Source organism: Bufo bufo, chromosome 7 (genome assembly GCF_905171765.1).
Source record: "Bufo bufo chromosome 7, aBufBuf1.1, whole genome shotgun sequence".
In the NCBI taxonomy this organism is placed as follows: domain Eukaryota; kingdom Metazoa; phylum Chordata; class Amphibia; order Anura; family Bufonidae; genus Bufo; species Bufo bufo.
In genome coordinates this window covers 190,572,464-190,594,541 of record NC_053395.1, presented here as the reverse complement: position 1 = coordinate 190,594,541, position 22,078 = coordinate 190,572,464, and the positions used below count along the sequence as shown (strand labels likewise).

Sequence of the window (22,078 nt, the reverse complement as noted above, 5' to 3'; positions counted from 1 at the left end):
TCTGAAACTGGACTAGTACTGTGGAGAATGGAATGGAAGTAGTAGCAGGTTCTTAGACTAGCTGACAATGAAGCCCCTTCTTACTCCCCCAGCAGAAACAGTTTTCTTGGCACTTCTGTCATGCTACTGGAGTGGTTCTTCTCCTTCCCTAACAAGCAGGGCAGAATGCTATCTGTATTGGCTGCTCTGCAGTGTACAGAGGATCCTGATACAGCGAGTGACTGTCGGAAGAGAAACTGAGCATATGTGTCCACCAGCACTCAACTGATTAGGTGGACGTGCACCTTGGTATACACCAGGTGACACCATACTATGTAAGTAAAGCTAGTATCACATCTCCATTGCAGGTACTGTCAAACCAGACAGAAATACTATAATAGAGCAGCATCTTGAGCTATTTTTTTCAGTAAAAAGACGGACACAGTGACAGAACCTGACAGAACCCATTAAAAATCACTGAGGTCGGGTGCTTTTGTTTTCCATCATTTGACGGATCCATCACAGCACTGAATTCCATTTTTCTACTCCTACGATGGAACGGAAAAACAGAATTCTTAATGCAGATGTCATAACGCTTCGCTGGATCGTTTTTAACAATGTAAATGGAAAAGTTGATTTTCTATGATCAGTACAATGAATATGATATCTGATATGTAACAATAATTGGTGGTAGAGCACACAACCTCTTTAACTACAGATTGCACGTGTTGGTTTTACACTGCTCAAAAAAATAAAGGGAACACAAAAATAACACATCCTAGATCTGAATTAATTAAAAATTCTTCTGAAATACTTTGTTCTTTACATAGTTGAATGTCCTGACAACAAAATTACACAAAAATTAAAAAAATGGAAATCAAATTTTTCAACCCATGGAGGTCTGGATTTGGAGTCACACTTAAAATTAAAGCGGAAAAACACACTACAGGCTGATCCAACTTTGATGTAATGTCCTTAAAACAAGTCAAAATGAGGCTCAGTAGTGTGTGTGGCCTCCACGTGCCTGTATGACCTCCCTACAATGCCTGTGCATGCTCCTGATGAGGTGGCGGATAGTCTCCTGAGGGATCTCCTTCCAGACCTGGACTAAAACATCTGCCAACTCCTGGACAGTCTGTGGTGCAACGTGACATTGGTGGATAGAGCGAGACATGATGTCCCAGATGTGCTCAATTGGATTCAGGTCTGGGGAACGGGCGGGCCAGTCCATAGCAGCAATGCCTTCGTCTTGCAGGAACTGATACACTCCAGCCACATGAGTTCTAGCATTGTCTTGCATTAGGAGGAACCCAGGGCCAACCACACCAGCATATGGTCTCACAAGGGGAGTGAGGATCTCATCTCGGTACCTAATGGCAGTCAGGCTACCTCTGGCGAGCACATGGAGGGCTGTGCGGCCCTCCAAAGAAATGCCACCCCACACCATTACTGACCCAATGCCAAACCGGTCATGCTGGAGGATGTTGCAGGCAGCAGAACGTTCTCCACGGCGTCTCAAGACTCTGTCACATGTGCTCAGTGTGAACCTGCTTTCATCTGTGAAGAGCACAGGGTACCAGTGGCGAATTTGCCAATCTTGGTGTTCTCTGGCAAATGCCAAACGTCCTGCACGGTGTTGGGCTGTAAGCACAACCCCCACCTGTGGACGTCGGGCCCTCATATCACCCTCATGGAGTCTGTTTCTGACCGTTTGAGCAGACACATGCACATTTGTGGCCTGCTGGAGGTCATTTTGCAGGGCTCTGGCAGTGCTCCTCCTGTTACTCCTTGCACAAAGGTGGAGGTAGCGGTCCTGCTGCTGGGTTGTTGCCCTCCTACGGCCTCCTCCACGTCTCCTGATGTACTGGCCTGTCTCCTGGTAGCGCCTCCATGCTCTGGACACTACGCTGACAGACACAACAAACCTTCTTGCCACAGCTCGCATTGATGTGCCATCCTGGATAAGCTGCACTACCTGAGCCACTTGTGTGGGTTGTAGACTCCGTCTCATGCTACCACTAGAGTGAAAGCACCGCCAGCATTCAAAAGTGACCAAAACATCAGCCAGGAAGCATAGGAACTGAGCAGTGGTCTGTGGTCACCACCTGCAGAACCACTCCTTTATTGGGGGTGTCTTGATAATTGCCTATAATTTCCACCTGTTGTCTATCCCATTTGCACAACAGCATGTGAAATTGATTGTCACTCAGTGTTGCTTCCTAAGTGGACAGTTTGATTTCACAGAAGTGTGATTGACTTGGAGTTACATTGTGTTGTTTAAGTGTTCCCTTTATTTTTTTGAGCAGGGTATTATAAGCAGCAGAAGTTAATAAAATACATGGTCATATTGGGGGATTCATTATTGAAATCACTGACCTTATGTAAGACATGGAGGCCTCGGGCAAAGAAAATGTACTATATGGTTCCAAGGTTTAATTGCACTTGTGCTACACTCACATTAGCAATCAGTAGGATCTGTACGGCGTACACAATCTACTGTATATCCTTGAGCCGTAAGTTCAAGTGTTGTGTGGAATGAGGCACAATGCGTAATAATTGTAGTGTTTATGTTCCATAATGTGAAACATGGCCAGAAGAATGGTCTAAGCTTTTAGTATTGTGCATCTGAGCATTTTTATGATTGCTGTTCTATATTATATGTCTGTGAATGCGATGTGATAAAATGCTGAAAAAATAAGAGCTGAATACACGGCAGACTTGAAAAGGCCACCTTGGAGATAGCCAGATAATATTAGAACAAAAATAAGAATACTGCCCAAACCCATGAGGAAGCCAGGTTAGCTGGTGAAACATGTCGGGGGGGGGGGCAGTTCCTAGGTTTTAGATCTACAGTTTCACTTGCCTCATTGAGCTAAAACTATTTGTTTCATTGAATGAAATCAGTGGTAGTGATGCTACAAACGATAACAAAGTGTGGAGGCAGTTACAGCTCCATACAATAATCAGTGCCACAACTGATAATGAGTGACATGCTATCAGTTATCTAGTGACCTCAGTACGGAGAGTGCACATCCCTGCAGGGGTTAAGCAAATAAAGTAAATCAAATACATTCATGTCAGCCATTAGAGACAAGAAACTGTTTATTTTTAATTCCTTCTTTAGATTGTCTCTGTTTGAACAAGTGATAATTAAAAGTTATAAAAGTTATATTTTAGCAACGTACTATTAGCTGGGTAAAGTTGGTATGTAGTCCGTAAGGCTTTATTTGCATAGTTTTGAAATATACCTATACCCAGCTCGGGTCATTTTTTGTGAACACATTCAGAAATAGGAATAGGTACATCTGCAGCTTCTCCAGACCTCCCAACTGTCTAGGATGCTGCGGGACAGTCCCGGATTTCAGTGGATGTCCCGCTGTCCCAGAAGGACTGACGTATGTCCCACTCTCAACTGTCTCTGCATCCCTAGGATGCAAGGATTGCAATGATGAAGCAGGGAGCTGCCCATTACCTGCTTCATTATTCAACTTAACGTCTTGTGCTCCCCAGCAGAAACGATGCATGCACGCTTTGTGCTGCTTGGCTGTGGTGAAGCATGCAAGCCATGGAATCAGCCTGTGCGCGCCTTCTACACTGTGCAGCAAGAGGGATATGTTAGGGATGTGCTTCGATCATCAGGGGAATGGCCTAGGTCAGTATTTAGTGTTTTTATTAACTTAGGTGGCACTACTGAAAGGGGCACTACTAAAGGGGGCCTAACTGCTGTGGAGTAACAATGTGGGCATACCTACAGTAAAATAGGCACAATGTGGGTATGGCTACTGTGTGGGGCACAATGTGCGCGTAACTTCTGTGCGAGGGCACAATGTGAGCATAACTTCTATGCGAGGGCACAATGTGGGTATAACTACTGTGCAGGAGCACAATGTGGGCATAACTTCTGTGCGAGGGCACAATGTGGGTATAACTACTGTGCAGGGACACAATGTGGGCATAACTTCTGTGCCAGGGCACAATGTGGGTATAACTACTGTGCAGGGGCACAATGTGGGTATAACTACTGTGCAGGGGCATTAAGGGGACTGAGCAGGATTGGAAGCGCATAGAAATGCACTGGGCTGAGTAAGAGGCGTAGCTTAATATTAAATAATTTGCCGCTGTGCACTACACATGCTTTTGCTATTGTCTTTAGGGGGTATGCCTTCTAGGCAACATTTGCAAAGTTTCTTGCACTTATAGTGTAGCTCTTGTTATTATTATGCAATTTTGTACTCTATATTGCAGTGAATTGTCGCATTGCATGTTTTCGTCTTTCAATGTTGTTCCCTGCCTTAGCAATGTGCTCCTGCGGTTTGGTATGTGCTGACTGACCCACTTTTTTTTTTTTCTTTGCAGTTTGTACTGGAGGTGTGGATGCCTCCTCAGTCATGCACTCCTGACCACCCTGTCTGCCCTATAGGCTGATTTTAATTAGTGTTAGTACATAGTCAGGCCTGCTCCCCTTCACTCACTGAACCCATGGCACCAGGAGTGAGATAGTTTGTGGACTCTCACTGCAGTCCTTGGTAGCAATTTGGCGCCGGTGGTGTTGTGGAGTGGGCCTGCTGTGGAACCTACACTCCCTGAAGTGTATGGTAGCCGTCATGGCGCCTAACAGGTAGAATTTAGAGTAGGAACCCGTCTAACAGAGATCGCCTTGACGCTCGGCAGGCGGGCTCAAATAATTTTGTTATTATTATGCAATTTTGTACTCTATATTGCAGTGAATTGTCGCATTGCATGTTTTCGTCTTTCAATGTTGTTCCCTGCCTTAGCAATGTGCTCCTGCGGTTTGGTATGTGCTGACTGACCCACTTTTTTTTTTTTCTTTGCAGTTTGTACTGGAGGTGTGGATGCCTCCTCAGTCATGCACTCCTGACCACCCTGTCTGCCCTATAGGCTGATTTTAATTAGTGTTAGTACATAGTCAGGCCTGCTCCCCTTCACTCACTGAAGCCATGGCACCAGGAGTGAGATAGTTTGTGGACTCTCACTGCAGTCCTTGGTAGCAATTTGGCGCCGGTGGTGTTGTGGAGTGGGCCTGCTGTGGAACCTACACTCCCTGAAGTGTATGGTAGCCGTCATGGCGCCTAACAGGTAGAATTTAGAGTAGGAACCCGTCTAACAGAGATCGCCTTGACGCTCGGCAGGCGGGCTCAAATAATTTTGTTATTATTATGCAATTTTGTACTCTATATTGCAGTGAATTGTCGCATTGCATGTTTTCGTCTTTCAATCTAGGCACTAGTGATAAAAGCTCCACAGAAGGTATGGTTGTCCTTCTCTCCCCAGCCCCTACCTAGTGCTATCAACACTTTAGTATGGAATAAACTGCTAAAACTGCTGAAAGATTCCCTTTAAATGTTCCTTCTCCAAAATTTAGCAGAGCCACAGGGAATTACATCAGGGTGTGGGTGGCTGTTTAATCTGCTGACAGGCAACTATGGACTAATTAGTATTGGGTTCTTTTGTTTAGCATAAATGAGACATCATAGAGATGCACGAACATAAAAGTAGTTCGTTCTGGTGAGATGTTCCCTTTACGGGACTGTCTCATTGAGAGTACACCTTTTCTAAAGACAGCTATGCTAATAATCAACTGATTGCATTGGGTCCAGGTGCTGGAACTGTTGGTGATCAGCAATTGACACTGAGAGACTGTCACGGTACCTTCCGTGACAGAGGTTAGAAGATCTGAGAGACTGACTGCACGCGTGAAGTTAGCTGACAGTCTCTTGATTCTCAGTGTTGTTGTTTGGTAATGACCACACCTCTTGTCAGTTGCAGCTTGTTGTCGTTAATGCTTCCCTATTTAGTTTGGTCTCTCGCTTCATACCATGCAGTTGATATTCTCTGCTTGAATTTTGAAGCGTTGGTGTGTGGACCTTACCTGTGTTCCTGCTCATCCATTTTCTATAAGATAAGTTGTACTGTTCTTTGTATTTGGTTGTTCGCTTGTGCTTGTTGTTTCTAGGCCTGAGGGAGATGCTGGTTCGTTCAACTGGGAAGGAGCCAGTAGTCTCAATCCCTGTCACTACCTCTAGGGCATTTCAGGGCTCCTAGGGTTTAGGTTACGACGTATGTATTTTCCCACCTTCAGAGTCTATACATACTGACAGGAGTCAGGGCCACTTCTAGGGGTTTCCTAGGAGATGACCTTTCCCCTCTCCCTAGCCTTGAGACCTAGTTCTTTGTCTTTTCCCTTCAGTTGTCTTTTTGGTGTCCCTCCCCTCCCCATTATTTGTGACAGAGACATTTGGTTCATATACCAGACAGGTCAGGGCCACCAGAGCAGGCGCTCAACACACTAAGTGGCTCCATGCCCTGGGTCATAATGTAGCTCAAGACCCCTCTCTTTATGACCTTCCCATGGGCCAATAGGGCATATGGACAGTGGCTGCTTTCATGAGAGAACTACTTTAAGCAGGTAAGAGCACCACTCTGGTAATAAACTTATATTAGAATTTGTTTTATCAACTTTGTACATTTCTTTTGGTGATTTTTAGAACCATCAACTGGGGGTTATAATATCAGTGCTTAAAAATGTGATAAAAGACTTACCAACTTAAATGTCAGTGTTTTATATGACGCTGGATCATCTATCATCTTCTGCAAATTAGCAGCAACTGCAAGAAAATAGAACAAAAAATGTGGTATAGAAGTATTTATCACTTTAAAGACACTTTATCTACTGTATAAACATAGTTAAGCACTTCCAGCCTGGAGAATTCAGCAGCCGCGGACCCACCTGGGAGGGAATTTCTTGAGCTGAATACTGAAATAATTTTCAAGATACAGTATGGCTCTGTGTAGTCTGCATAGGGGCTCCTCATTTGGCGTATACACTAGGGAAAGCACCTGGAGTATAAGGCTGTGTTCACATCACGTTTATATCATCCACTTAGCTGAATCTTTTAAAGAGAACCTGTCAACTCCCCTGACATGACTGTTTTAATAACTACTCGCATCCCCATCTAATAACAATTCTGGAGCATCTTTTCTTTTGGCTCTGTGTTGTACCTTTCATTTATTATTTTTCTCGAATGTATTAATGTATTGCTAGCAGTCTGCAATGAAGGTCCAGATGGGTGTTACCAGTTGGGGGTATGTCCGTGCACAGTCTGACACTATTCAAACAGTGCTGCCAGTGTTAGGCCTTAGGGTGCATTCACACGACCGTATGTATTTTTCTGTCCGCAATATTCGGATCCACAAAAAATAAAGTATGGTGTCCGGGCTGCATCCGTTTTTTTGAGGACCCATTGTAATAATGCCTATGCTTGTCTTAAAAAAGGACAAGAATAGGACATGTTCTATCTTTTTTGTGAAGCAACTGAATGGACATACGGATGTGGGCCTTTTTTGCGGCCCCATTAAAAGGTTCTGCATCTGATCCGCAAAAAATGTGGATTGTATGCGGAGCAAAAATATGGTCGTATGAATAGGGCCTTATTCACATGTCAGTGTTTTGGTCAGTGATTGCCATCAGTGCTTATGGGCCAAAGCCAGGAGTGGAGCCTACACAGATATAAGGTATAAGGGAAAGATCTGCACCTGTTCTGTGCTTAGACCCACACCTGGTTTTGGCTTATAATTAGGGATGAACGAATCGAAGCTGACGAAGTGGAATTTGATATGGATTTCAGGAAAAATTTGATTCACACCAAAGCCGAATTTCCTCGCGATTCGTGGTAACGAATCAAATTTTTTCCTAAAATGGCTGCTGCACATGTGAGGACATGGAGCAAGGAACTCTAGGAAGGCGGTATCACCAATAATGCCATGCATGCAGCGAATCAGCAGCCAGTCATGTGATGTCACAGCCCTATAAATAGCATCAGCCATCTTGGATTCTGCCATTTTCTAGTGTACTTAGTGCAGGGAGAGACGACAGCAGGCGCTAGGGACAGTGCTAGGAAAGAGTTCATTGTGCTAAAAAAAAATATTTACAAGGGCAGGGAAAGATAATTCAAGGTGTAGGGAAAGGATAGGGAGAAATCATTCCACAGCATTTATGTTGAACAGGGTTCAGTAGGAGAGGTTACAGCCTAGGTAATCTGAACAATCCTATTACACCTTGCTGCACTGAGTGGGCACCCAAATTGCCATTATACAGCTCTGTAGTTCTTGTTACTGGGGTGCAAGTGCTGTTTGATAACATTAACAGGGTTTATTACAAGGAAATATTTCTACATCTTATTTGCCCTTGTGCAGTGTAGTTATATGTTCTAAGGCATTTTTTTGCTTGTATTAGTGGGAAAAAAGGCTTATTAGCCATTGTGTGGCGAAGTGCTAAAATTACAGCACTTTTTGTCATGTATTAATGGCAAAACAAAATATATTTGCCGTTCAGCGGTGCAGTTATATGTTCTAAAGCCTTTTGTGGCGTGCATTAGTGGAAAAAGAAAAAAATATATTTTCCGTTCAGGGGTGCAGTTATATGTTATAAAGCCTTTTGTGTTGTGTATTAGTGGCATAATAAAAATATATTTGCCGTTCAGCGGTGCAGTTTTATGTTCTAAAGCCCTTTTTGTCGTGTAATAGTGGCAAAATAAAAATATATTTGCCATTCAGCGGTGCAGTTATATGTTCTAAAGCCCTTTTTGTCATGTAATAGTGGTAAAATAAAAATATATTTGCCGTTCATCGGTGCAGTTATATGTTATAAACCCTTTTGTGGTGTGTATTAGTGGAAAAAGAAAAAATATATTTGCCGTTCAGCGGTGAAGTTATATGTTCTAAAGCCCTTTTTGTCATGTTATAGTGGCAAAATAAAAATATATTTGCTGTTCAGCGGTGCAGTTAAATGTTATAAAGCCTTTTGTGGCGTGTATTAGTGGCAAAAGAAAAATATTTTTGCCGTTCAGCAGTGCAGTTATATGTTTTAAAGCCTTTTGTGCCATGTATTAGTGGCAAAAGAAAACATATTTGCCGTTCAGCAGTGCAGTTATATGTTCTTCTTTGTGGTGTGTATTAGTGGAAAAATAAAAAATATATTTGTCGTTCAGTGGTGCATTTAAATGTTCTAAAGCACTTTTTGTCGTGTAATAGTGTCAAAATAAAAATATATTTGCCGTTCAGCAGTGCAGTTATATGTTCTAAAGCCCATTTTGTCGTGTATTAGTGGGGAAAAAGAAAAAGGGCTTATTAGCCATTGTGTGGTGAAGTGAGAAAATTACAGCCCTTTTTGGTGTCGTTCAGCTGTAAAGTTCCATTGTACTACAGCCATTTACAGGGTGTATTAATAGGATAGATACATACGTCCTATTAGCCGTTCTGCAGTGAATTGTGATTGTTATATTTATTTTTTTGGGGTGTATTAATAGGAAAAAGAATACGTCTTATTAGCCGGTCTGCAGTGAACTGACATTGTTATACTGCCATTGTTGGGGTGTATTAATGGGAAAAATAAGTACGTGTTATTAGCCGTTCTGTGGTGAATTTACATTGTCATACAGACATTATTGCGCTGTATTAATAGCAAAAATAAGTATGTATGTGTTATTAGCCGTCCTGCTGTGAATTTACATTCTCATTCAGTGGTGAAATTTGTTTGTGATACAGCCTTTTTTGGGAAAATTGATGCGTGATTGCAGACTTCCTTCGGCTATACAGACCGAATTACATCGATTAGCCATTCAGTGGTGAATTTTTTTTGTGAACAGCCTTTTTCAGGAAAATTTGTTGGTAGCTGTAAGTACGGTCAAGGACAATATATGTCCTTTACGGCCCACAGGGTAAATATGGTTCCTGGCCAGCCACACCAGCAACTTGGCCAGGTCATGCCGCTTCCGCCTCCACGCTCTCACGCCGTTGGTCCTGAGACAATGTCCGCCTCCTCATCCTCCACCGTCTCTTTAGCCTCCACTGCAGGGACAATTCACAGTGCTCCTCCAGCATACCACATGTGCAGGGCACGGCGGTGTCAGGCTGTTCTACACCTCATTTGCCTGGGCGAACTGAGTCACACAGGGGAGGAACTGCTCAGTGTCCTTTATAAAATAAATTTAATCCTGGCTTTCTATGCGACAACTAAAAATCAGAACCATGGTGACTGACAACAGGAAAAACATGGTGTCAGCGCTACATCAAGCAGAACTGAGACATGTTCCCTGCATGGCACACATGTTCAATCTGGTTGTCAAGCGGTTCCTGAAGTCTTCCACCCATCTGCAAGACATCCTAAAAATGGCCAGGAAACTTTGCATGCACTTCAGCCACTCATACACCGCAAAGCACATCCTCCTTGAGCTGCAGTGGCAGAACGGCATTCCCAAACATAGGCTGATATGCAATGTTTCCACCCGTTGGAATTCCACCCTCCATATGTTGGATTGACTGTACGAACAGAGAAAGGCCATAATCGATTTCTTGATGATCCAAGCGGATAGGAGTACTCCCCTGTGTAACTTCGATGTCAGCCAGTGGCAGCTCATGCGTGACACCTGCCGTTTGCTGAGGCCCTTTGAGAAGGCCATGTTATTTTTCAGTCGCTAGGACTACGGCATGAACAATGTCATTCCACTGCTTCATGTCCTGGAAAAGATGCTGGTAAATCTGGCTGGTCAGGGGACTGGAGACGTGGCGCCTACATCTCATGGCCACATGAGCCCTGTGGGGGCTGAACTGGAGGAGGAGGAGGACATTGGAGCACAAGCAATGGGTAGCGAAATGGGTGGTTTTTATACAAAGGTGACAGGAGAGGAGGAGCAGGAGCAGGCAGAGGAGCTACAGGGCGATGAAGAAGATGAGGCAGAGGACCCAGACACACAGTGGAAAAATGCAGTGGAGATGGAGGAGTCCATCCGAGTCACTTGCACAAATGGTCCGATGCATGCTCACTTGCTGTAGTGACAGACAAATTGTCACCATCAGGCAGAGGGATGACTTCTGGCTCTCCACCTTGTTGGACCCTCGCTACCGGTCCAAAATGGGGGCTTTTTTGCACTGCAGGACAAACTGAACTACTATAGAGACATCCTATGTAGTCAGTTGGACAGTGCCTGTCTGCGCTATTGTCCATCCTCTCACAGGTCTTACCGTGGGGGCCATCTGCGCTCACATTCCACTGTCAAGGCTGCTGGGGAGGGGTGGGGTGACAGAAGCAGTACCAGCTCCATCAGCAGCAGCCTGAGTCTAGAGTCGCTGATGAGTAGCTTTCTTCACCCGCATAGTGAAAAAACTACTCACCAGCAGCTAGAAATAGAGCAGGACCTGAACCAGCAGGTGGTGGCATACTTGCACAGCACCCTGCCACCCCACATTGAAGATCCGCTAGACTACTGGGCAGCCATACTGGATTTGTGGCGGCAACTGGCAGAGTTTGCCCTGGAAAAGCTGTCCTGCCCGGTCAGTAGTGTGGCATCAGAGCTGGTGTTTAGTGCAGCGGGGGCCATAGTTACCCAAAGAAGAACTTGCCTGTCCACCCAAAATGTGGAGAGACTGACCTTTGTAAAGATGAATCAGGCGTGGATCAGCCAGGATTTCCACCCACCAATGCCTGATGCATCAGACTAGATCATTCATGATGCCACACCAACACTTTGACAAAAGAGACCGGTTTCTTCTGACTACCTGCCTCAGCTACTATTCTGATGCTGCCAACCGCCTGATGCCACACATCTGAGGCCAAGTGCTCCTTCTTTCACCCACCATCTTCAGCTGGTACTGGTATTGCCACCAACCTCCACACTATATCACCTTGCCACTCTGGCCTCCTGATGCTGCCGACACCTCCACACTATCATTGTGCCACTCTGTGGCCTCCTCCTGTTGCTGCTGCCGCCACCTCCACACTCTGTCATTGTGCCACTCTGTGGCCATTCTGATGCTGCTGCTGCCACCTCCACACTATCATTGTGCCACTCTGTGGCCTCCAAATGCTGCTTCTACCTGACTACTATGTCATAGGGCCACTCTGTGGACTTCTCATGCTATTCCCACCCTCCCCACTTCATGACTGGGCCACTATTTTGTCTTTCGGCCTGGCTGACATCATTATTTATTTGACCCTTCTTCTGATCTGTCAGAAGGTAAGTAAAATGATACGCACAATGGATTCTGTCTGTGTGGCATCTGTAAGGCCTGTATGGTCCCATCAGAATTGAGGGTACAAAACACAGAAGACATGCAAATATTCCATTCACGTGTCATCTCTGTTTTGGATCCACTCCTGTTTTTTTGGGCATTAGCAATACTGATGAATTACTGACCAAATGCTGACCGAATGAAGGCGGATGCTCAACAGACAGGATCAGGGGAATTGCAAAATCATTGACGTCAACACAAACTTACTGCTGACACCCTCTCCACTCTGTTGGGGGTCTCTCCTTGTATAAGCGCTTAATAGAACAGGTTCTGTAGGCATCTATGTGGAATCAGCTGACGACGGTGTAAAAGGAGTGCGCTTCTTCTTGGCGCTAACATCGACCTGTAAGGCTGAGGCTAACTCATACATGAGTTATTTGGTCAGTTTTGGCCCCGTGACTGCCCAAATAAGTAAAGTGTGCAGTGATTCTAAGAGCGACGCCTGTCATCTGCATGTCATACTGACTCACAGTATTATTTCACTACCACAGCACACTCCCTATGCGTATTACTGCAAGGCACAGTGTTCTACACCACTATAAGGGCGAACTGGCCGAATTAGATTTTTTTAAATTTGCTCATCTCTACTCACAATCACTGTGACTTTGTGAGTAAGGCCTCAGACTGTGCAGGGACACACCCCAAACTGGTAACACCCATCTGGGCCTTTATTACGAATTGCTAGTAATTCATTCATAACTTCTAGCAGGAATAATAAGTGAACGGCACAACATAGAGTCGAAATGATAGATGCTCCAGAATTGACATTATATGGGGAATGCAAGTAGCTCTAAAACAGACATGTCAGGAGAGGTGACAGACATACAGGGCTGTTCACGTCTTGTTTTTAATGTATATTTAACATATATATATATATATATATATATATATATATATATAAAAATTATAAAACAAATAAAAAAGGTATCCAAACATAGATAATTTTATGGTTTATTTGTACTTTTTTTAAATGTATATGTTCATAGAATACAGAAGAGAGATGACTCAGATCCTGGTCATTTAACCCCCTTAGATGCAGCATTTAATAATGACTACTGCATGTACGGAGGTAGACAGAGGGGGAGCTTCCTCTGCCTCAGAGCCCCACAGAGCTAAAGATTTTCCAGTGCTACTGTAGCGAGTTTCCTGGAAAGCTGTGTCTGAGGCACAGCCTTACAGTCAGCCTGTAAAAATCCCATAGATTTCAATGGTGTTCTATTGCAGTCTATGGGACAAGCGATCAGAAGACTGCATGTACAAGTCCCCTGTACATCTAGAAGAAAGAAGGTTTCTACACCAACATAGAAGAGGATTCTTTACTGTAAAAGCAGTGAGACTATGGAGATCTCTCCCAGAGGAGGTTGAGATGGTGAACTCATTTAAAAGAGTTTGAAAGGGGTTTGAAGGATGCGTTTCTTGAGAGTAAGTACAGTATATGAGTTATTGTTAATTGAATTTTGGAGAAGGGTCCTTGATCCAGGGAGTTATTCTAATTGCCAGATTTGGAGTGAGACTTCTATCTTGTGTTTTTTTTCCTCTTCATTAACTTTGTAGGACAACAGGCTGAACTGGATGGACGGATGTCTTTTTTCAGCCTTAAAAACTATGGGGGAGATTCATCAAAACTGGTTTAAATGAAAACTGGTCTAGTTGTCCATAGCAATTAATCAGATTCTACAGGGTGGGCCATTTATATGGATATACCTTAATAAAATGGGAATGTTTGGTGATATTAACTTCCTGTTTGTGGCACATTAGTATATGTGAGGGGGGAAACTTTTCAAGATGGGGGTGACCCTGGCGGCCATTTTGAAGTCGGCCATTTTGAATCCAACTTTTGTTTTTTCAATAGGAAGAGGGTCATGTGACACATTAAACTTATTAGGAATTTCACACGAAAAACAATGGTGTGCTTGGTTTTAACGTAACTTTATTCTTTCATGAGTTATTTACAAGTTTCTGACCACTTATAAAATGTGTTAAATGTGCTGCCCATTGTGTTGGATTGTCAATGCAACACTCTTCTCCCACTCTTCACACACTGATAGCAACACCGCAGGAGAAATGCTAGCACAGGCTTCCAGTATCCGTAGTTTCAGGTGCTGCACATCTCATATCTTCACAGCATAGACAATTGCCTTCAGATGACCCCAAAGATAAAAGTCTAAGGGGGTCAGATCGGGAGACCTTGGGGGCCATTCAACTGGCCCACGACGACCAATCCACTTTCCAGGAAACTGTTCATCTAGGAATGCTCGGACCTGACACCCATAATGTGGTGTTGCACCATCTTGCTGGAAAAACTCAGGGAACGTGCCAGCTTCAGTGCATAAAGAGGGAAACACATCATCATGTAGCAATTTCGCATATCCAGTGGCCTTGAGGTTTCCCTTGATGAAGAATGGCCCCACTATCTTTGTACCCCATATACCACACCATACCATAATTTTTTTTGTTCCAACAGTCTTGGAGGGATCTATCCAATGTGGGTTAGTGTCAGACCAATAGCGGTGGTTTTGTTTGTTAACTTCACCATTCACATAAAAGTTTGCCTCATCACTGAACAAAATCTTCTGCGTAAACTGAGGGTCCTGTTCCAATTTTTGTTTTGCCCATTCTGCAAATTCAGAGCGCCGATCTGGGTCATCCTCGTTGAGATGCTGCAGTAGCTGGAGTTTGTAAGGGTGCCATTTGTGAGTAGCTAATATCCGCCGAAGGGATGTTCGACTAATGCCACTCTCCAGTGACATGTGGCGAGTGCTACGCTGTGGGCTCTTGCTGAATGAAGCTAGGACAGCCACTGATGTTTCTTCATTAGAGACAGATTTCATGCGTCCACATTTTGGCAAATCCAACACTGAACCAGTTTCACGAAACTTAGCAAGCAGTTTGCTAACTGTAGCATGGGAGATGGGTGGTCTCGTAGGGTGTCTTGAATTGAAATCTGCTGCAATGACCCGGTTACTGCGTTCACCAGACATCAACACAATTTCTATCCGCTCCTCACGTGTTAACCTCGGCGACATGTCAATGGCTGTAAACAAAGAGAAACTTGTAAATAACTCATGAAAGAATAAAGTTACGTTAAAACCGTGTGAAATTCCCAATAAGTTTGATGTGTCACATGACCCTCTTCCTATTGAAAAAACAAAAGTTGGATTCAAAATGGCCGACATCAAAATGGCCGCCATGGTCACCACCCATCTTGAAAAGTTTCCCCCCTCACATATACTAATGTGCCACAAACAGGAAGTTAATATCACCAACCATTCTCATTTTATTAAGGTGTATCCATATAAATGGCCCACCCTGTACTTTTCATTTTCCAAAGGAGTTCTGAGAAATGAAAATGATGGCATTAGATTGGTTGTTATGGGCAACTAATCTAGCTTTCCTTTACACCAGTTTTGATAAATCTCTCTTATGTTACTTTTTCAAAAACCCATCCACATCTTTTGTAAATTGCCGTGGACTTGCACTGCAGAATATGATCTACAAATCTGCAGCAAATCCGCAGCATGCAAATTCACACTAATGCCTCTTCTTCTTTCATTTTCCCAGTATAATCTACACCAATAATGTCATCAGTGACATTTCTGTCATGTTTTTGCCTCATTTGTGTGTATTGATACAAAAAACACTCATATTTCTGTCATTTTCACCAAGGAAAGACAAAAAATGCCATATATCCTCATAAGGAGATAAACAGATACAGTATATGCAGCTAGATTTGTGACTTAACCCTTTTATTGCTAGGTAATGGGGCTGTTGTACTTGTTCAGATGGCGAGAAAAATATTTATTCGTTCTTGCCTTCCCCAGTTCGTTATCTCTGGCAACCCTATGGAGTTGTGTCCTTCACCTTTTGCTTGGTTCACACAATTTTGTGATATTGTTTCACAAGATATCTCTGCTATAAGTGTCCGTTTGGGGGCACCCAGTGGTTACGATGTGAATTGCAGTCAAGAGTTTTGTTAGCAGGTCAATATATTGTGTTCAATTTGTTTTATGAGAAATTTGTTTCCTTGCCCAAATCCAAGAAAAGGTAAAACACATTTGTAGTTTCTCCTGTGTGTTGTGGGAAGGAAACTGCTTAAATGCAGAAAACAGCAGTGGGCCCTGGTATCTGCATGATCTGACGTTGCTCACTGTATATTAAATGGAGGTTGAATCGGCACTTTTATCAATTTCATGATCAATGCTTTCCTTCTTAGGGTTACAAAACAATGCTTTGCATTCCAAGTCTGTTCCGCTGCTACAGCTCAGAAAGTGCATTGAACAACATCCCCTGCAGAGATGATGTTCTTGTATGCTGATTGCCCTAATTTTGGCAATATGAGTAATTTCTTTTTAGAACAAGCGGTTCCATTTGACTGTTAGTGCTATAATTCTGTGGCTATTACTTTCTACCTCTTCCTCCAAACCAGTATTACTAAATAAACAGATTTTGTGTTTATACAGAAGCCAATCTGCTCTGCAATATCTGGCAAACCTTTCCCAGCGCTACGTGTGTTTAAAATAAAAGAAAATCCAGTGTAAATGCTAACAAACCTGTTCTTTAATCCACTAATTATACATTTCCTAAAAACTTAACAGTTTACAGCTGAGATAATGAATCATGCATATTTTGTTTTGCTGCAATTACAGAATAAGGGAGTATTAGGTCAATGTAAGATTTGTGGTCGATTTCTTTAAGATAATAATAAGGATTTACAAATACACAGGAACACGCATCCAAGCCTAATGTGAATGTCCACCCTTTAACTCTACACCTTGTTTACGTTAACCTTGTTAAAATCCTGTGCTGATTAATTTCTTAATATACTTACCGTATTTTTTCAGACTATAAGACACACCTTTTTCCCTCCAACGTGGCGGATAAATGGCAGTGCTAATGACCGTTTCTATTATGTAAGTGGTTAGTAGCATGCAGGAGGCGCGGGAAACAGTGAGGGAACCGCTAAATTGGCTCTGCTCACCATCCCTGGTCTTCTCTTGGGCCCCACTCTGCACTGTGTCCTGACTGCAGAAATGTAGGCACGCACTGCGCCTTCAGGTAACAGTGCAGCGCAAGCCATAAAAAGAGCAGGGAGCGGTGAGTCCCGCATCTGTAGGGTGGCAGCAAGGTAAGTTTCTTTTTTTAATTATTTCTAAACTGAGGTCTGATGGAGGTCTGATCTGAAGCTGATGGAGGTCTGATCTGAGGCTCATGGGGTCTGATCTGAGGCACATGGGGTCTAATCTGAGGCTGATGGAGGCTGGGGGATCTGATGGGTGTCTGATCTGACGCTGATGGATGTAGGGGGTCTGATCTGAGGCTAATGGAGCTTGGGGGTCTGATGAGGGTCTAATCTGAGGTATGATGGAGCTTGGGGGTCTGATCTGAAGTCTGATGAAGAATGGGGGGTCTGAACTGGGGGTGAGCCAAAATTGTACCATTGACTTCATGCATTTCTTAGAGAAACAGAGCTACAAGCAGTCATCTTTATGGATTCAGTAGGGAGACATTGGGCCTCAGAAAGTGGTCTAGAATTATGAAATGTCTAATTGTGAAAAAAGGAAATTATATGAAGTATACTTGTCACCTATCGACAGGACAGATATTAGCAGTATGGCCACTAGGAAACCTACTAATGACTACAATGAGGGTCCCCAGTTCCATGACCAAGGTGAACAGGAAATTGAGTGGAGTTGCATTTGAAAATGTGTTGCCACGCTGTTCAAGGTCCAAGACAATGAGAAAGACAGCCAAGAACAGGGCTTTAGCCACCGACAAAAACATTAAATAAAAATCTCATTAAAGTGTTTTTGAGGGTTTAAATATTGATTACATTTCCTTAGGTTAGGGCATCAATTAAATGCAACTCTCGGAACCAGTTGGTTTATTTGGTTATTTGAAGGTACTTCTTCAGCCTGTGATGTCAGGTTCATCAGTCAAATAGCCTTTCTGCAGCCCAATCCCATTCAAGAGAATGGGATTGAGTGATAATACCAGAAACAGCCACTACATAATGCACGGTGCTGTGCCAGGTATACAATGACGAGGTTCAATCACAAACAACACAGGCCAATCCACAAGATACAAATATACTTGTATTTTACCAATTCATAGCATATGACACATTCCTTAAATCGACAGAATCCCATAAAAGTCTTTGAAAAGTACATGAATCAAGTCCATAGAGTGCATAAGACAAAGTGCTGTGCTATTGGAAAAATATTTATTGATTCACGCAATCCACAGTACGGAGAACTTTCATTCTTGAAGTAGAAAGTCAGCGTGCCAGGATAGCAACATTTTGGGGTTCTCAATGCTTGAGAAAAGGAGCGTGTACCCGAAAACATCACTGCCAGGCATCCTAGAACGCTGCCTTTCCACCTTGAGATTGAAGGGTCTCCAAACTATGGACTACATGAATAAAGCCTTTTAAACAGTGCTTCAAGCATAACTTGGATAATAGCTAAACGAGCATCCAGGTGAGAGGCCTTGTTCAAGATCTGGGAGATACTATTTCTCCTTGTGGAGAGTGCCTAGTATATGTGTAGTATATGTGCGGGGTATTGCAGCACAGGCAACACTCTGAGCTTCTGGGAAAAGATATGCAAATGAGCTTTCCTTCCAAAAGGAAAAGACAGCTTAGCAGCTGATACCAGCAGCGGTCAGACATGCTAATTTGCATATATTTTCCCTAGACACCAAGAAGAACACCGACTGGTTTACAATAGTACTCGAACCAAGCTTCTCAGGCAGCCAAACAATTTTTTTTTTTAACTAGAAAGAGTTTTACTAGTAAGAGACACTTTTCTTTTCTATTTTGGAAAAGAGTCTGGCTTATGGTCTGCATTATAGTGGACAGTTTAAGGTTACCACAAGGAAAAAATCATATAATGAAAAAGCACTAATTGAACAGTTTGAAGCTACCACCAAAAACGTAGTGGATACAAAATCTGAGAAAATTTATCTATGAAGCATGAGGAGGTATGTATAAATGTGCTTCATATATCAATTTTCCCTTATTTTGCTAATCCACTACATTTTTGGGGGTAACCTCAAACTGTTCAATCAGTGCTTCTTCACAATAATATTTTCCCCTAGTGGTAGCCTTGAACTATTCAATCAGGAAGAGAAAAGTGTCCAACATGTCTAGTAGTGTTGATCGCAAATATTCTAATCGCAAATCTTTATCTCGAACATTGGCACTTTGAGAATTTGCAAATATCTAGAATATAGTTGTCACGACAGAGGGGAGGGATACGTGTTGCCCTAAACTCCACCCCACCTCTGTCCCTGCCTACTTGCACAGCCCATCCTAACTGACGGCGTACAACTTGGTGGCAGTTCCTCGCTTAGATACATGCAGGGGCCTTAGAAGATAAGAGGAATACTGTAACAGAGTCAGGCAAACCAAAGTCAAAGCCAGGTTGAGTTGATGACTGGATTATGAACCTGGAGCCAAGGTATACCCAGAACTACCTCCACGGGTAAATTTTTTAGAATCAAAAAAGAAGTACTCTCCATATGACAGACCCCCACAGTCAAGGTTACTTCCGGAGTACAATATTCTACTGTCCCGCCCACTAACGGCGTGGAATCGATAGCAATGATATGGAAAGGGTTAGCAAGGGACAACATGGGCACACCAAGGGAAAGAGCAAAGTTATGGTCAATAAAATTAGCGGCAGACCCAGAATCCACAAATGCCTTCCCAAAGCCCTTACTGGAGCCAAAAGAAACAACCACCGGCAACAACACTTTCTATTTAACCACCTTGGGAAATACCTTATCCTTCTGGGCGTCAGGACGTGGAGATCTCCCAGAAGGAGGAACTTTAGGACATTGTCGTAACCAGTGATCCTATTCTCCGCAGTAGAAGCAGGAAACCTTTTGACGTCTCAGATCCCTCCTGGTCATTCCGAGCTGCATGGGCTCTTCTGGATGATTCTCCAATTGGACTCTTGAGGGTGAGGGGTCGGGTGTGACCACCACCAGTGGAAGCGTCAGTTGTTCTCTTTGTCTTTCCCAAATTCGTCGGTTCAGTTTAACAGCTAGAGTCATAGTCTGTTCTAAAGTGTCAGGGAGGGGGTAATTGACCAACATATCTTTCAAGTCTTCTGAGAACCCCAACTAAAACTGACATCTAAGCGCTGGATCATTTCAACCAGAGGAAACGCACCATTTCCGGAATTTGGTGCAATATTCCTCCACGGGTCTGTCTCCCTAAGAGACCTTAATTCACTCTCAGCTGCAGCCGCCTTATCAGGTTCATCATACAGTACATATAAGGCCTGAAAAAATCGCTTCATTAGCTAGATAAGGGGAATCCGTGGGGAGAAAGCTGATTCTTGCGGGTCTCCCTGCAACAAAGATAACAATGCCTACCCTTTGTTGATCAGAGCCCGAAGAATGTGGACGTAAATGAAAATAAAGCTTTCAGCTTTCTTTAAATTTCAGGAAATACTTTTTATCCCCTTAAAAAAACAGTCAGGCAGTTTGACATGAGGCTCAAGATTTTGAGCGGAGGAAATTTCTACAGGTGGGGGTTGATGCAATTCCTGCTGCTGTATCCTCTCTGCCAAATCCTGTACCATTTGAGCGAGACTATGTACCTGATCCGTAAGGACTTGCATAGGATCCATGTTATTAGGTAAGGCCTGTGATTCTGTCACAACAGAGGGGAGGGATAAGTGCTGCCCTAAACTCCACCCCACCTCTGTCCCTGCATACTTGCACGGCGTACAACTTGGCAGCAGTCCCTCGCTTAGATACGTGCATGGGCCTAAGAAGATAAGAGGAATACCGTAACAGAGTCAGGCAAGCCAAAAAGTCAAAGCCAGGAGGTCACGCAGGTACACAAGGAGCAATACAATAACGAGGTCAAAACACAATCCGGAGTCAAAAGCCAAGAGGCCACGTCAAATCCAGGGAGGTCGAGGTCAAAAACAGAGCCGAGGTCCAAGAACACAGAAATGCATAATAGGAAACTGCTGGTGAGGGTAGCAAGACCAATCACAGGCAACCTGTGGCCAGCTGATTACCTCTTTATATAGGTCCTCCTGATGGGTAATGTGACGTGGCCAGCGTCACATGACCCGTCCCCCGAAACTCAGAACAGCTGAGCTTATTAATATCGGCACTCAGTTCCAGACATGCTGTCACAGCCAGACAGCTGAGAAGCGCTCACAGGAGCTTCTCAGATCCTCCTCCTTGAATTTCTTTGTTTTGGTTTAGTTTCTCATCTCGTTAGTCTATCTCAGCTGTCATGCAGTCAGACTGATCGCTACCCTTTAAGTTCCTCCCCATAATGCAGTAGTGTGCGGCTGATACAACTTCCTGGAGTGTGTGTGCATGCTGTTCCCAGTTCCCAGTTCCCAGTCGTCAGTCGTCTGCAGATAAGTGCTGTTTATGTATTTATGTTTTTGTCTTTTCTGGATCCAGGTGACCCTGACTCCCTCCGTGTCAGTGTAGGGAGCCGGTGGTCGTGTCTCTTCACTATTGTAGGGTCTTCAGGTAATAGATAGCCGAGGAACGTGGATATGCGGCCATCCACCTTTGGGGTGTTCGCATAGGCTGAGCAGTGAGGGAGAGCGGCAGCTCTATTGCAGGGGTCTCCCTTTGTTCCTTAGTTGTGGATCCAGAGAGACATTGTTTATATGGTATTGTCTTGTTTCCTGTACACCATCCGTGACATTATCAGCCGCCAAAACCGTCTCAAGCATGGATCCGGTTTCACTTTTGGCTGAACGCCTCCAGGGTCTTTCATTGGAGGTAGCTGATCTCCGTAGGATTTTTTCTCAGTTTCAAGTGACCGGTTCAGCTTGCGTTCATGGAGTTTGTGCTGAGCCCAAGGTCTCGCTCCCGGATACGTTCTCTGGGGGTAGTGAGAATTTTGTGCGTTTTAAAGAGGCTTGCAAACTCCATTTTCGCCTTCTTCCCCATTCTTCTGGTGATGAAGAACAGAGGGTGGGGATCATTGTATCGCTGCTCAGGGGTAACGCTCAGTCTTGGGCCTTTT

At 43.8% G+C, this 22,078-nt stretch overlaps 1 protein-coding gene across 1 annotated transcript in view; it reads right to left on the bottom strand.

Moving 5' to 3' along the window:
* Positions 1–22,078, bottom strand: part of STK39 (serine/threonine kinase 39) — a 436,712-nt gene that overhangs the window by 3,915 nt on the left and 410,719 nt on the right. The window contains exon 17 of the mRNA XM_040440678.1: positions 6,541–6,605. Coding sequence (XP_040296612.1) covers positions 6,541–6,605 — 65 coding nt within the window. The remainder of the gene's footprint in view (positions 1–6,540; positions 6,606–22,078) is intronic.